General features: G+C 39.1%; 1 protein-coding gene across 1 annotated transcript; it reads right to left on the bottom strand.

Annotated features, from left to right (window-relative positions):
• Positions 1-10,526: 10,526 nt before the first annotated feature.
• Positions 10,527-16,320, bottom strand: ccdc167 (coiled-coil domain containing 167). Its single transcript, XM_023288827.3, has 4 exons — positions 16,159-16,320; positions 14,804-14,898; positions 13,734-13,786; positions 10,527-13,091 (listed from the first exon to the last, which is right to left on the bottom strand). The coding sequence occupies exons 1-4, from the start codon at positions 16,207-16,209 to the stop codon at positions 12,973-12,975; spliced, it is 318 nt and encodes a 105-aa protein (XP_023144595.1). The 5' UTR covers positions 16,210-16,320; the 3' UTR covers positions 10,527-12,972.
• Between the last annotated feature and the right edge of the window lie 205 nt (positions 16,321-16,525).

The following is a 16,525-nucleotide window of genomic DNA, read 5'->3' as shown; positions in this document are numbered from 1 at the left end:
GTATTATGATTTTTATTATTTTATTTTTTTTTTGAATTTTGAGTTCATTTGTTTTAGTTATATTTTAAATTTGAAGTTTAATTTTTGATCTCTGTTTTATTATAAAAGTTTGTTAATCTAATTCTAAAAGTTTGTTAATCTAATTCTAAAAGTTTGTTAATCTAATTCTAAAAGTTTGTTAATCTAATTATTAAAGTCTATTAATCAGATCATCCATTCATCTTGAAGGAAAGATGCTTTCGGTGCTGTTTTCTTAAGATGGATGAAGACATTATTTTGAAGAGTCATCGTCGGTATCTTGCTTGTTCCTTTTGAACCGTCTCTTGATCGCTGAGAGGAACCTTTCAACTGCTGACTTCATGCTATCTGGCCGAGGGATGATTTTCAAATTAATTTTTAAAATCATCAGCAGAGCATAATCAAAAGATGGATCTTCTGCTGTCAAAGCTGCCTTCAGCAGATTTTCTGCAGATCCAAACTCCTTGTGAAGATCTTTCAACATGGACTTGGATATTTTCTTATTCGTCTCGCTGATTCTGCTGGCAGAAACGCTGATATCATCCAGCGGCAGGGCAAGCACACGGTTCAGGACAGTCTGGAAGTCCTTGGTGATCACAGGGTCTCTGGATTTATCAAGGGATTTCAACAGCACCCTCACTAGCAGAGCATTGATAGCATCGGCGCTATCTTGGGACTTGTTGGAACGAATATCTGGGGTTTCGGTTTTAGCTTCAGGTTCGGAAGCAGCGATGAGTTTGGTCATCGGTTCTGCAGAAGAGGAGCTCTGATGGGGCTCAGGCTCTTCATGGACTGAAACCAAACTGCAAAGAGACTCAGAAAGAGACTCAGAGTCCCTGAGGGCTACAACCGGTGTAGACACTTCAGCTGGACCCTCATCATCACCCTCATCATCACCCTCATCATCACCCTCATCATCACCCTCATCATTACTGCAGACAGATTTGGAATCTGCTGCAGCAACAGCGGGACTCAGAACAGGACTCAGATCGGCGGGTGTTGGAGAACGTTTGTGTCCAGCAGCAAGAACCTCTGGCTCAGTGATGAAGTTTTCTTCGTTACATGAGCTCACAACGATGTCCTCCTCTACAGTTCCAGAAACCTCCTCAGTGTGAGCCTCCTTTGGTTCCCCTGAACAGAGCAGCAGGTTTCCCACTGAGCAGTGTGCGCACAGCTTCTTTGCATATTTTTTCAGACATGCAGCCGCTTGAAGCACCAACTGATTCAGGTTTCTGATGCTGGACTCGGAGCCGCTGATATTAGTGGCCAGTTGTGATGGTAAAACAGAACTGCTGATGGCCAGAGACACAGCAGAGTTCACCTGCTCTGAAACTTCCATCTCAATAAGTTCTGTCAACTGTTTCATGCTCTTCAATTTTCTCTCTGGGAGGCTGAGAGACTCTGCAACACTGGCAGAGATGGAGTCTCCCAGAGAAAGCTTAACATTCTGTCTGCCAGCCGCTGATGCTGCTTTGAGCTCAGGAATGTCACGGACTACCCGTCTGACGACTTCTGCACCAAGAGCCTGAGTGATGTTGGATATCACATCACTCAGAACTCTAACCGTCGCACAGTCGGTAGTACCTGCAGCCAACAAGTTCCACTGCGGTTCCGAGATTCTGCTCAAAGACAGTTTTATGATTGGCAGAACATCTTCTTTGGACAGACAGACAGTTTGTTCTGTCTGCAGTTCACACTGGTCCACTGTGGTCGGTTCAGATTGGTCGCTGCTTGTGTCTAATGGAACAATACTTTCCATCAGCGCTTCCATCTCATTATCAAAGTCAACAATGGTCTCCATCATGTCTTCCCATTCAGGTCCTAATTGCTGTTCATTTCCCGACATGTTTTCGGTTTTCGGTACACGGTTCTGCACGGTTCTTCTGGTTGGTTCTCGGTCCATGGTTCGGCGTCGTCACGAAGGAGTGTGGAATCCTGAATTTTCTGACCTGAATTTATAGGCCTTTTCTAATCACTTATGACATCACAGATGACATCACAGATGACATCATAATAAAGACATTCAAAATGTACAGTGTAGGCAAATGAGCCTTATGACATCACAGATGGCATCATCGATGACATCATATCATCAGTACAGCAGATAGACAGATGACATTTTAGGTGGAAAAACACATCTGAATTCTGCTAAAAACTGACTCCAGATCAGTTTTACATCCATCCAGGTGTCTCAGTCTGAAGAATAAATCTGGTTTCTGTTCTTTTTCTCTATAACCCTCTTTGAGCATCAATATTATTAGATGCATCATAGTATGAACAGCAGTTTAAGTGATGCAAAATGAACACAGCAAGATGCAAAACAACTCCAATGTGACACAAAATGAACAAAATGTGACAGAAAACAACCTAAATTTGATGCACAATTATCACCAAAAGATGTAAAACAACCAAAATGTGAGAGAAACAGACTAAAATGATCACAAAATGTTGCAAAACAAAACAATTTCATCCATCCAGATCACAGTCTAAACATTAAATATGATTTTTGTTGATTTTCTCTAGAACCAACTGTGATCATGGGCATTATGGGATGTATCCTAGTGTGAACAGTTTAGAGTCCTACAAACAATCATTGGTTTAAAAAGGTCATTCTGGGTAAACTTTAAGGCTCATATCAGCATGTTGGTCAGAACTATTAGACCATGGAAGGATCGTTTTAGTGACACTACAATGTAGAAGAGTGAAGTTATTGAATATTTGTCTCTCTTTACTGTTGCAGCGGTTTTGCAAATTGCAGACGGACCCTGTTCACTCCATAAACACCAATGTTATTCCTGTAGCTTGAAAGACAGCTACTTTTGATAAAACTGGGCTTGTAGCACATTGTCTGCCTTGCAACAATGGGAAAGAGGCACCGTTTATGTTTTGACAACCTATATCTAATGAGTTATTGATGCTGGAAGTCTGAATCTGTGAATATCTTTCCAACTTTACTGAACTTGGGGCCACTACCACCTAAGGAGTGATATATTTAATTTTGAAAAAAGCATTTAGCCATACTTAAAGCTTTAAGTGCTTTATTAACACAGAACTAAAAATTTTGTATTGTTTTATTATCACAGGTTCTGTCTGAAAAGAGGTGGCATCATTTTAAACAGTGAAATCAAACTAACAAAATGTAATGACCAACCAGTGAGCAATACTGGATTCTGCAAAAACATAAACAACTGAATGCAGAATACTGTACAAAGAAATTCTCTGCAAACAGTTGTTTTTCATCTAAATCTTATCTTAATATAATTAATGTATTGACATATTTATGTGTGTGTGCATGTATTTCTTGATTTATTTAGTACTGTTAGCATATCAGAGTTCTGAGTTTTTCTTTACATAGTCAAAGGCCATTTATTGATTACATATAGGCTATTAAATAAATGTTTATTAAAAACTATAAAAGCATTAACAAATAATAAACTTAGGCATTTATTGAGTCACTAAAATACTGTAGAGTACAGACCACATCAGCATGATTATAAGCATCCTCTGGTAAATTAACAACCAGATACTGATGTCTCTTACCATATGGACTTCAGGAGATGATTAGATGATGATAAACTGTGACCTGCTGGTTGGATTCTCTCTGTTCTCATGGTTCTTCCATGTTGGTCTCCTGATGCTGCCTTACTTCAGCTAATCCATGAGCAACAGAGAACAGTTTGTCTCGTATCCACTGCCAGGGGTTCCACTCTTCCCACTCACGTCTGCAATTTTGAAAATGTTCTTGCTTCTTTGAACGTGGTGGAGTTCCGCTTGTAGACATTTTTAGATGCGCGGGTGCAGCAGCGTCTGTAACCAGGCAACCAGAGACAGGACCGGAAAGGCAGAGAAGTCTGAGATCTATCTGCTGGACCTGGCATCGGGTCCTCGCTGCAAAGGTCCTACGTCGAAGAAATTGGCTGCCCTTAATATTTCCTGTTTTTTTTTTTTTTTTTTTTACATTAAACAGTTTTGATGAGTGTGTGACAGACGTGTACGGGGCATTTATGAAAATACGGAACAACAATTAATTGTCCAATAAAGGCCGATTCCGTATTTTAAGGGGCGGTGGTAACCCTACACTGGCTAAGGAGAGCGTCTCTTTTCTTTCAGTTACCGTTGGACACACCAGACCGTTAGCTGACCAAACGACTTCAATTTAACGTGAAATTACAAAGTAATGAAGGGATTAATGGACAAACAAAATTAGAATCTTTGCCAGCGAGGTCCAGGAAACAACTCTGGAATAAATCAGGCGGCCATCAGCAGACACCTGGGAAAGTTCTGGAGAATATTAAGAAGGCGGTTCCTCCTCCTTTGCCTGATGATTAAGAAAATATGTCTGTTGGAACGATGCAAAATGTACTGCTGAAAACTCCCGCTTTTATTTTATTTTATCACCTCACTGAACTTAAACATTTTACATTATAAATTCATAGACATACACATTATTTTTAATGCTGCTATATGGAGAGTGTGAAACTGATTTTCATTGTTTTCTGTAACAGTGACAACAAAGACCTATTCTATTCTATTCTATTCTATTCTATTCTATTCTATTCTATTCTATTCTATTCTATTCTATTCTATTCTAAGGCATCTCATTTTGTCTAAAGGAATGTTCTGAGTTTTTGCTTGGTGCAGGCAGAACTCTAATTCTCTTGTGCTTTTGATAGGAAGTGTGTATTGCTGGTAAATCTTGCTTTGTTGTGTGTTTTGTTAAGACCAATAGTGATAAATGTGTACTGTTATACTTCAGATCTTTGTGTAATTCTAGAGGGGTGAGTGTACCAGGGTCAGTAGTGCAGCGTATCCCCAAAAAGACTTGTGTCCAGGATCTCCTCCACCCTCCTCCTCCAACCTCCATCAGCTCAGCCCACCTCCCCTCACTCCTCCTCTGCATGCTGCTGTTACACATCAATTCCCTATTAACCATCAGTAAACTATATGTATTCTATTCTATCTTTGGTTTCTGGCTTGTTGTTTTTGTTTGGCTCTTGCTAGGTAACGTGAGTGGCACAGCTCCCAGTGTGATGTCACAGAGAGAAGCTTCCGGAACAATCAGTGAACCAGATCAGTGCAGCTGAGTTTAGACACAGACACACTTTATTCAATAAGACCTGCATTAATCTGTTGTTTTCAGCAGAAGTTAGAAATAATAATAATAATTACTGCTGACATTTAGCGTTTAGCACATGGAAAATAATCCGTATGCTGTTTGGTTTTAAGTGGCATGATGTCAACAAATTTAAGGGTGAAAAATCCTGAAAATGAATATTTGTTTTCTATGACCAGAGCTAATGTTGGTTCAAACATTTACTCAGTGAAAATAGAAATTAATATTCATGTATAATATCTGTCAGAGTTTTTTTTTCACTGAAGGACATTTGTGTAACTTTTTAAAATTAAAGCGCAAGAGTTAAAATAATTATTTCAACCTGAGTTTAGTCACAGAGCAACCAAAATCTAAACCTATTTTCAATGTTAATTCATTTCCTTTTACTTCACTGATGTGATGAATTGAAATGTTGAAACTAAAGTCTCACTGATAAACCTTCTACAGAAAACACCTGTCAGAAAAGTCTGTTAAAGTCACTCAGAACAAACAAATTCTGAGGTGAAACTCATGTTGTTGGATTGAAGTGAGAAGAAAGAATTCATGAAAAGCTGCTGCACTCAGTCAACAAATAGAAAACATGTTCTGGTATTATGATTTTTATGATTTTAATTTTTTTTTAAATTTTGAGTTCATTTGTTTTAGTTATATTTTAAATTTGAAGTTTAATTTTTGATCTCTGTTTTATTATAAAAGTTTGTTAATCTAATTCTAAAAGTTTGTTAATCTAATTCTAAAAGTTTGTTAATCTAATTCTAAAAGTTTGTTAATCTAATTATTAAAGTCTATTAATCAGATCATCCATTCATCTTGAAGGAAAGATGCTTTCGGTGCTGTTTTCTTAAGATGGATGAAGACATTATTTTGAAGAGTCATCGTTGGTATCTTGCTTGTTCCTTTTGAACCGTCTCTTGATCGCTGAGAGGAACCTTTCAACTGCTGACTTCATGCTATCTGGCCGAGGGATGATTTTCAAATTAATTTTTAAAATCATCAGCACAGCATAATCAAAAGATGGATCTTCTGCTGTCAAAGCTGCCTTCAGCAGATTTTCTGCAGATCCAAACTCCTTGTGAAGATCTTTCAACATGGACTTGGATATTTTCTTATTCGTCTCGCTGATTCTGCTGGCAGAAACGCTGATATCATCCAGCGGCAGGGCAAGCACACGGTTCAGGACAGTCTGGAAGTCCTTGGTGATCACAGGGTCTCTGGATTTATCAAGGGATTTCAACAGCACCCTCACTAGCAGAGCATTGATAGCATCGGCGCTATCTTGGGACTTGTTGGAACGAATATCTGGGGTTTCGGTTTTAGCTTCAGGTTCGGAAGCAGCGATGAGTTTGGTCATTGGTTCTGCAGAAGAGGAGCTCTGATGGGGCTCAGGCTCTTCATGGACTGAAACCAAACTGCAAAGAGACTCAGAAAGAGACTCAGAGTCCCTGAGGGCTACAACCGGTGTAGACACTTCAGCTGGACCCTCATCATCACCCTCATCATCACCCTCATCATCACCCTCATCATCACCCTCATCATCACCCTCATCATCACCCTCATCATCACCCTCATCATTACTGCAGACAGATTTGGAATCTGCTGCAGCAACAGCGGGACTCAGAACAGGACTCAGATCGGCGGGTGTTGGAGAACGTTTGTGTCCAGCAGCAAGAACCTCTGGCTCAGTGATGAAGTTTTCTTCGTTACATGAGCTCACAACGATGTCCTCCTCTACAGTTCCAGAAACCTCCTCAGTGTGAGCCTCCTTTGGTTCCCCTGAACAGAGCAGCAGGTTTCCCACTGAGCAGTGTGCGCACAGCTTCTTTGCATATTTTTTCAGACATGCAGCCGCTTGAAGCACCAACTGATTCAGGTTTCTGATGCTGGACTCGGAGCCGCTGATATTAGTGGCCAGTTGTGATGGTAAAACAGAACTGCTGATGGCCAGAGACACAGCAGAGTTCACCTGCTCTGAAACTTCCATCTCAATAAGTTCTGTCAACTGTTTCATGCTCTTCAATTTTCTCTCTGGGAGGCTGAGAGACTCTGCAACACTGGCAGAGATGGAGTCTCCCAGAGAAAGCTTAACATTCTGTCTGCCAGCCGCTGATGCTGCTTTGAGCTCAGGAATGTCACGGACTACCCGTCTGACGACTTCTGCACCAAGAGCCTGAGTGATGTTGGATATCACATCACTCAGAACTCTAACCGTCGCACAGTCGGTAGTACCTGCAGCCAACAAGTTCCACTGCGGTTCCGAGATTCTGCTCAAAGACAGTTTTATGATTGGCAGAACATCTTCTTTGGACAGACAGACAGTTTGTTCTGTCTGCAGTTCACACTGGTCCACTGTGGTCGGTTCAGATTGGTCGCTGCTTGTGTCTAATGGAACAATACTTTCCATCAGCGCTTCCATCTCATTATCAAAGTCAACAATGGTCTCCATCATGTCTTCCCATTCAGGTCCTAATTGCTGTTCATTTCCCGACATGTTTTCGGTTTTCGGTACACGGTTCTGCACGGTTCTTCTGGTTGGTTCTCGGTCCATGGTTCGGCGTCGTCACGAAGGAGTGTGGAATCCTGAATTTTCTGACCTGAATTTATAGCCTTTTCTAATCACTTATGACATCACAGATGACATCACAGATGACATCATAATAAAGACATTCAAAATGTACAGTGTAGGCAAATGAGCCTTATGACATCACAGATGGCATCATCGATGACATCATATCATCAGTACAGCAGATAGACAGATGACATTTTAGGTGGAAAAACACATCTGAATTCTGCTAAAAACTGACTCCAGATCAGTTTTACATCCATCCAGGTGTCTCAGTCTGAAGAATAAATCTGGTTTCTGTTCTTTTTCTCTATAACCCTCTTTGAGCATCAATATTATTAGATGCATCATAGTATGAACAGCAGTTTAAGTGATGCAAAATGAACACAGCAAGATGCAAAACAACTCCAATGTGACACAAAATGAACAAAATGTGACAGAAAACAACCTAAATTTGATGCACAATTATCACCAAAAGATGTAAAACAACCAAAATGTGAGAGAAACAGACTAAAATGATCACAAAATGTTGCAAAACAAAACAATTTCATCCATCCAGATCACAGTCTAAACATTAAATATGATTTTTGTTGATTTTCTCTAGAACCAACTGTGATCATGGGCATTATGGGATGTATCCTAGTGTGAACAGTTTAGAGTCCTACAAACAATCATTGGTTTAAAAAGGTCATTCTGGGTAAACTTTAAGGCTCATATCAGCATGTTGGTCAGAACTATTAGACCATGGAAGGATCGTTTTACACACATTTTGATTGTTCAGTCTAACAGAAATTTGTTCAAAATGGTTCAAAAGTTGTCCTAAATGACAAAAAAAGTTGTCCTGGATGACTGAATATCTGTCTAATGTCACAAAAAATGGTTCAGAACGAATGAAAATTTATCTAATGTGATAAAACTTATTCAACAAGAACCAACATTTGTCCAGAATGACACAGAAATAGTCTAGAATTACTACTCAAAAAATGGTCAAAAACAACTTGAAATATCCATCCATCCATCCATTATCTATACACAGCTTAATCCTCACTAGGGTCATGGGGGTGCTGGAGTCTATCCCAGCTGACTCAGGTGAAGGCAGGGGACACCCTAGACAGGTCACCAGTCTGTCACAGGGCTACATACAGAGACAAACAATCACTCTCACATTCACACCTACGGGCAATTTAGAATGATCAATTAACCTCAGCACATTTTTGGACTGTGGGAGGAAGCCGGAGTACCCGGAGAAAACCCACGCATGCACAGGGAGAACATGCAAACTCCATGCTGAAAGATCCCGGGAAAGCCGGGACGCACACAACTTGAAATATGTCAAATTATTTTTCAGTTCTTTCAAAACTTGTTCAAAATAAACAGATTTTGTACATTTTGACAATTTTTGACAATTTTGGGTCATTTTAGAGAAGTTTTTGTCATTTAGGGCAAAAATGTAATAATTTAGGAGACATTTCTGATCATTTAGGGTGACTTTTTGGACATCTTTTGACTCATTTTTGCACATTTTGAGTCATTCTGGACAAGTTTAGGTGGAAAAAGTGCATTCTGCAAACTTTAAGGCTCACATCAGCATGTTGATAGGTGGTTGGTCAGAACTATTAGAGATGATGGAAGAAGAAACCAGGATCATCTAAAGAAAGGATTAACTCTGTAACATTCCTTCATTTTCAAATATATTCACATTTTAAATGGCCACGAAAACACAGAAAGAGATGGCTTGCTATAGAACAAAAGAACAAAAAAAGTATTTCGTCTTTAAATAGTCAGACCTGGATGTAAAATTAATTTGGTGTCAATTTTTCCCAGAATTCAGATGTGTTTCTCCTCCTAAATGTTATGTGTCTATCTGCTGGACTGATGAAGTTCTGGGGCTCAGAAATGATGGAAAAAGTCCATTAAAAAGTGATAAATGTGGACCCACCTCTATGGACTTCAAGGACCTGGAACTCTGGAAATATTCATGAGATGAAGGTAGAACTCTGATCATTAATAAATTTACTGGAGATGAAGAACCAGATGGTTCTTTTGTGTAATATTGCTTACATTTGTGGTGATTTTGCATGTTTCTGCTGGCATATTTGAATTTGAACTCTTACTAACTCTTCTAGCTCAATGACTATTGTAGCTGGAAACGGCTGATTTTTGGTGGAATATCTACACAGGGGTACAATTATGTTAGCACAAGAATAAAACTGAGTTTTCATGGAAACATGAAATTGTCTGGGTGACACCAAACTTTTGAACAGTGGTGTATGTATATATAAACACTATATGCTACATGATATATATATGTATATATATATATATGTATATATATATATATGTATATATCTATCTATCTATCTATCTATCTATCTATCTATCTATCTATCTATCTATATATATATATATATATATATATATATATATATATATATATATATATATATATATATATATATATATATATATATATACACATGTAAGTGACTTATTACAGATGAAGGAATGAAAATCAGAAACATGAATGCTGTTATATTTACTATATTTTGAGAACAGAGAGCAGGATTTAAGATCATTTAATCAGATTACTTCCTTGTTCCACACAGACTACATTGTGTAGCTTTTCCAGTCTCCACTGACACCAACTTACTGATCAGATCTCACCATCTTTATCTGTCAAATTAGATTTAAGACCCACATAGTGTGGTCCTATTACATATGAAATTCTCTGTTGGATTATTTGTTGGTCTAGTCTGATGTTTGATCCTCTAGTGAAGTCTTGTAACATGCACTCACTTAACTGTAAAATACTAATGCATTTACAAGAAAACAATATTCTTCCAACATGGCAACAAAGCATTTAATATATTCATGAAAAAAATAACACACATACATAAATGCCCAAGTAACAGGTCATTTACAAGGGCAAAACCCAATACTGAAACTTTTTTTAAATTAAAATTTGCCTTAAAAAGACATTTCATGTTCAAACTCTTGGTAGGAATTAGTTATATGTCAGCATGAGTTAAAACAAAAAAATTAAAAATACATTCTTCAAGTTCTTTGAGTAAGACTCCCAAATGTATCAAATGTGTTCCTTCATCAAACTGCACAAATGTCATGCAGCATGTGTTATCCCACATAATCATTCATGACTGAAAAGCAGCATTTCATCAAGCATCTCTTCAGTATTTACAGCAATATCACATAAGGCAAAGTTTATATTCAGTTGCTTTTTTTGGTTGAATGTCAGTCTGCAATAACATCTTTATACGGCAGGTAGACCAAAAACTGTACACGAGCTGAGGGAAATAAACAACATGCTCACTCCTTCTCCTCAGTATAACCTCATATGTATTAGAAAATGCACTGAGCTGCATGCACTGGTGTGCAGATGTTCACTGTGCATTAGTTACTGCATGCATTTGCGATTATTCCACTTCAGAAACACAGACTGACACTGTGTTGACAAAAACAAAGTCTGTAACTTAAAACTTTGCATCCATGTTGCTGCAGATGTGCACTAAATGAAGCTGTGCTGGGTTGGGACTGCAGGATGAACCCAGTTTGATGACCCGCAGAGACGTAGAAACTGCAACGGCGCCATCTGAAGGCAGTACGGAGGTATTTCATCAACACAACTCTGGCTCTTGTTCATGTTTCATCCTTGTGGCCACAATCATGGCCTCAAACACTTAAGCCCAAAATTATTCACACCCTTATCACATGAAAGGAGTTTAATATTTTTTTCAGTTACACATCAGTGTTTCACCTCAGATTTGACAAAAACAAGACATGCAGGCAAGTCTGGGACCATGACCAATTATGTTGTGTGAAGTAACACTGTTGAAGGTGTTAAATTAAACTCCAAAATTATTCATACCTCGGTGATACCAAGACAGATAGTCGTAGGATGTTCCAACAAACCATTCTCTCTAAGGGTCTAAAGTGTTTAATATTGTTTTCAATGTTTCTGAGTTTTTGTTTTTTAACCAGTTTTCTGACCATAAAAGTCGACTTGCTTGTGACATTTCAGTCACTTTCAAGTCAATGCAAGACTTGCCATGGCAAAGACCAAAGAGCTCAGTGAGGACTTGAGAGCCTGCATTGTAAACACCAACAAACAAGGAAAAGGGTACATAAAAAACTGCCAAACAATTTCAGGTGCCAGTGGCAACGGTGCAAAGTATCATCAAGAAGTACCAAAAATTTCACACAATCAAAAACCTCAAAGGTCGGAAGTCAGTAATGTCACCTCGACTTTCCAGAAAGATCACGTGAGATGTTGAAAACAATCCAATGACTACTGCCAAGGCTGTCCTGAAGGAACTAAGTGAAGTAGTGTGACTCTATCAAGGCAGACACTCCAGTGGATTCTGCACCAAAATAGTCTCTATGGACCAAGAAAGATCTCCCTGCTTCAACCAAAGCATGTAGAAGCTCCTCTGACCTTTGCAAAGATGTACCTAGAGAAAGACCAAATCTTCTGGTCATCTGTTCTGTGGTCAGATGAAACAAAAATTGAGCTTTTTGGGCACAGAGATGTGGCTTTCATCTGGCAAAAGAGGGGCGAAGCCTACAAGCCAAAGAACACAGTCTCTACTGTGAAACATGAAGGTGGAAGCATCATGATGAGGAAAGAGCAATATATCAAGATTCTGGAAGAAAACCTCAAGCAGGCAGCAGAGAACCTGAAGCTGGAGGAGCGTTGGACCTATTAGCAGGACAACGATCTGAAGCAGACAGCCAAGAAGGTGAAGAAATGGTTCCAGGACCAAGATATTAATGTTATGAAGTCAGAGTCCTGATTTAAACCCCATCGAGAACCGATGGATCGAGCTCAAGAAACGAGTGACAGCACGGAAACCCTCCAACCTCAAGGATCTTGAAACATTTGCAAAGGAGAAATTCCTGCAGATACTTGCAAGAAGCTTGTGAGCAATTAGAAAAATCATTTGGAGGCTGTGATCGAAAACAAGGGGTTTGCAACTGATTATTGAGACAGTATGAATAGTTTTGGACAATGTCACCCTGTTGAAGATGTTTCTTTACACTTTCTGTCTTAAATAAATCGGTTATAGCTTCAGGCTTTCTAGGGTGTCTTATTTATATCAAATCTGAGGTAAAATACTGATGTGTAACTGAAAAAGTTAAGAATTTTCTTGTATTTGACAGGGGTATGAATCATTTTTGGCTTAAGTGTATTTGACCTCATAGCAACACTGTCCTGAGCTGGTGGCTCTCTTAAGACTAGTGTGTCCCTTTAAGATCCTGGATGCTATCATGAGTCTTCTTCGCTGTAGAAAAATATGTAGTAGAAGAGAGCGCTGACAGCCAGCAGGGCGACCGACAGCATCATGTTCCTCCGGTTCTCGCCTCTTAACGTTTCCAGCTCCTTGTCTAGAAACAGAAAAACCAAACTGACGTTAGCCAGTTGGGGTTTTGTGGCTAAGTTGGCAATAGATAACCTACATAGAGTGTAGACACTTTACATATAATACAGTAAAGTTGTATAATCTGACAATGTTCCATCATATTATTATTAGAAATCGAACTGTTCTGTGCTTATAATCCACCTCTTTAGGGCAACAAAATGTGACTTTCATGGTTGATTAGTTTCCTGATTATTTTCTAATTTGACATGTCTGCAAAATGTCAGAAACTTGTTAAAAATTAAATTATTATTAATTATATAATTGTATTTTGTTTAAAATGGCTGTTTTGTGTGACACAAACAGCAGGGTAGATTTTTAAAAAGCAGCATATTCTCAATTATTTTAGCTCCACACTTCTAATCTCTTACAGCCCTGTTTAAAGATCTCGACAATACATTTTTAAGACTTCAATTGGCTTTAAAAGCAGTTATGATTTCACATTAAGTGCTGCTTGCATGTACACATCTTAAGCTGATATTCAAAATGAGCGCAGAGAATTTGACTTTTAGCATCAGCGAAGGTCAGACATTCAAGACAAAAAAGAATAACATAATGTTGAGTGCATGTATAAATGCAATGAATAAGGAGTTTTAAAATGTGGTCTCACCTAGCCTTTGCACTCTCTCATTCATGATCGCCATTTCATCTTCTAGTTCTTGTCTGTGGAGCAGATAGACAGGACGAGAGAAAGAGAAACGGCACACTTAGAAGGATTTTCACTCATCCTGGTCATCGGTTTTATTCCCTGGGCTCTGTTCCTTGGATTTACAGTGGTGATAATTGGTGGTTAATATTTCTTGTTTTAAAGTCATAGAGCTCAGTTAAAAAAGACAAACCAGCACGAAGAGGCACAGATCAACCACAGAGAGATGTGAAACAGCCACAAAGTGACACCAAACATGTCAAAATGACCACAAACAGACTCTAAACCATCACAAATTGACAAAAAACAATCACAGACACAAAACAGGCGCAAAGTGATACCTAATGACCACAAAGAGATGCAAAACTACCACCAAAATATGTCAAAATGACCACAAAGAGATACTAAAACACCACAAATTGTCAAAAACAAACAACCACAGAGTCAAAACAGACATAAAGTGACTCAAACAAACCACAAAGAGATGCAAAACTACCATCAAGATATGTCAAAATGACCACAACTTGACACAAAACCAGTATAAATTGCTGAAAACAAGAAATTACAGACACAAAGTGACACCAAACATCCACAATGAGATGCAAAACCACCACAAATTATCAAAAACAAACAACCACAGACTCAAAACAACCAATAAGTGACACAAACAAACTCCAAAGAGATGCAAAACCACCATCAAGATATGTCAAAACAACCACAATGTGACACTAAAACACCATAAATTGACAAAAACAGACAACCACAGACAAAACGAACACAAACTGGCAAAGCAAACACAGAGAAAAACTAAAGTGGCTTCAAGGAGACACAAATCTGCCACAACGAGATGCAAAACTACCTCAGACACAATAAATGAGCTTAAGGACATGCAATGGATCACAGTGTGAGTGCAAAGATCACTAGTTGTGTAACTGTGTTTGTAGTCTCTTTCAGTCTGGGGGTCTTCCTCCTACAGGAGCAGATGGGAGCCTATTTCTTCATGAAGTGTAGTGTTGCTGCTCCTCCATCCTCACCTGTCCTTCTCGGACATCTTCTCCTTCCGGCTCTTGAACTCGGCTCTCTCCAGGTTGTCCTGGCAACGGGCCCGCCGCTCCTCCAGCCGGTCGATCTGCGGAGTTCACAGGTCAGATACCGATTATTAGTGATGGTCCTGTGATACCTGAGGCTCTGACACATGCGCAGTAGCTCATGAAGCTAACGCAGCGAGCCACTGTGTCGACGCGTAGTTTGGTCACATGACTGGTGACGTTTGAATCACTTCAGCGACGTTCAAAGCACTCAACTGTTTCCAATCACCTGATTGGTTCGGTTTATGTGAATCGCCTGGCAGGATCGAATGTGTTCCGGGATAGGAGATCCTATTTAGTGTCCTTCATGTGAATTATTTTTCGCAGAGTAGGTTGGTTTTGTTGCTGTTGTTGCTTTGAGAGATGGTAGTGTTGTATCAGATTGTGTATTCCGTAGAGAATCAGGATATATATATATATATATATATATATACACACACATATATATACTGATTGTTTCACAGGTCCAGTGTGTGATACGAGGCTGCTCTGTGCCGTATGAACGGGTTTTTTCCAAGGCTGGGGAGATAGTCAGTAAAAGAAGAAGCCGCTTCAGTCTGAAAACTGCTGACAAATTGCTTTTTTCTAAATAAAAATTCATAACCAGTTGCACAAGCATACCCTCTTTACCAATGAACCCCAAGATATAATTTGCCAAAACCCGTAATTTAATCTGTATTTGCTCCAGCCCCATGTGAAAATGACATCAGTCTGTATTTATAGAGAGCATCTCATGAATGTAGCAGCACCGTTTAATTGTTTCTTAACACAGAATATCAGTGAAGAGTAATATAGGGTTACAGACAAACATATAATATAAGAAATAAGAATAACAAGAAACGTGCTCTTCAGTTGTTATTGTCATTATTATTACTAGTAATATTAATATTATTGCATCCACTAAAAACCATACAATCATCTAGTGTAGTTGAACAGAAATGTGCATGGCGACTCAAAGCCAAAACAATCCATGAACCAACCATGAATCGATTGCACTTCATTCTATTGACCACTAGATGTCCTACTGGAGCACTGTGTGTCAGTGAAGCCTCGAGTAATCAACCATGTTTTGAATGAAGTATCGAAGCTTCAACAAAGCCTCGATCAGCCATCACTACCGATTATTAATCACACTTATTGGAGTTTAAAACACCGTCGGACGAGGTTAGACACTAAATAATGCAGTGAAAAGACACAAGGGGAAGCTAGGAATGAATGAAATACGTATAAAGCTGAATGCTACGCAGCTAAACAGGCAGCTGAACAGCTACTAGCTAGCTAACGCAGCTTCACATGTTTACCTCGGTGGCGACGCTGACTTTCTCTCGTCTTTTGTCCTTCAGTTTGGCCATTTTGCTTCCAAATAGTTTCCCTAGAGTTCCCTCGGCAGCCTGTTTGACAGAAACTGTGACTGTACGGAAGAGTTCTTCTTCTTCGTCGTGTTTATTTCTTGAACCGTTCAGAGACTCTGCTGCCCTCTGTCGGTGTGAAGTTAAATGACACCTAAACCTGGCGTGCATTTACCTCCCACATTTTAATTACCCAGTTGGAAGTTGTAGGCCGACCCTTAACCCTCCTGATAGGTTCGTTTGTCAGGAACAGCAGTGATGTTCCTGGGTCATGCTTAATTATTCAAAAATGTCAGAAATCAAAAAATCCCAATAAAGA

Source organism: Amphiprion ocellaris, chromosome 12, assembly GCF_022539595.1.
Source record: "Amphiprion ocellaris isolate individual 3 ecotype Okinawa chromosome 12, ASM2253959v1, whole genome shotgun sequence".
NCBI classification, from domain to species: Eukaryota; Metazoa; Chordata; class Actinopteri; family Pomacentridae; genus Amphiprion; species Amphiprion ocellaris.
This window is presented reverse-complemented; position numbering and strand designations above follow the sequence as displayed.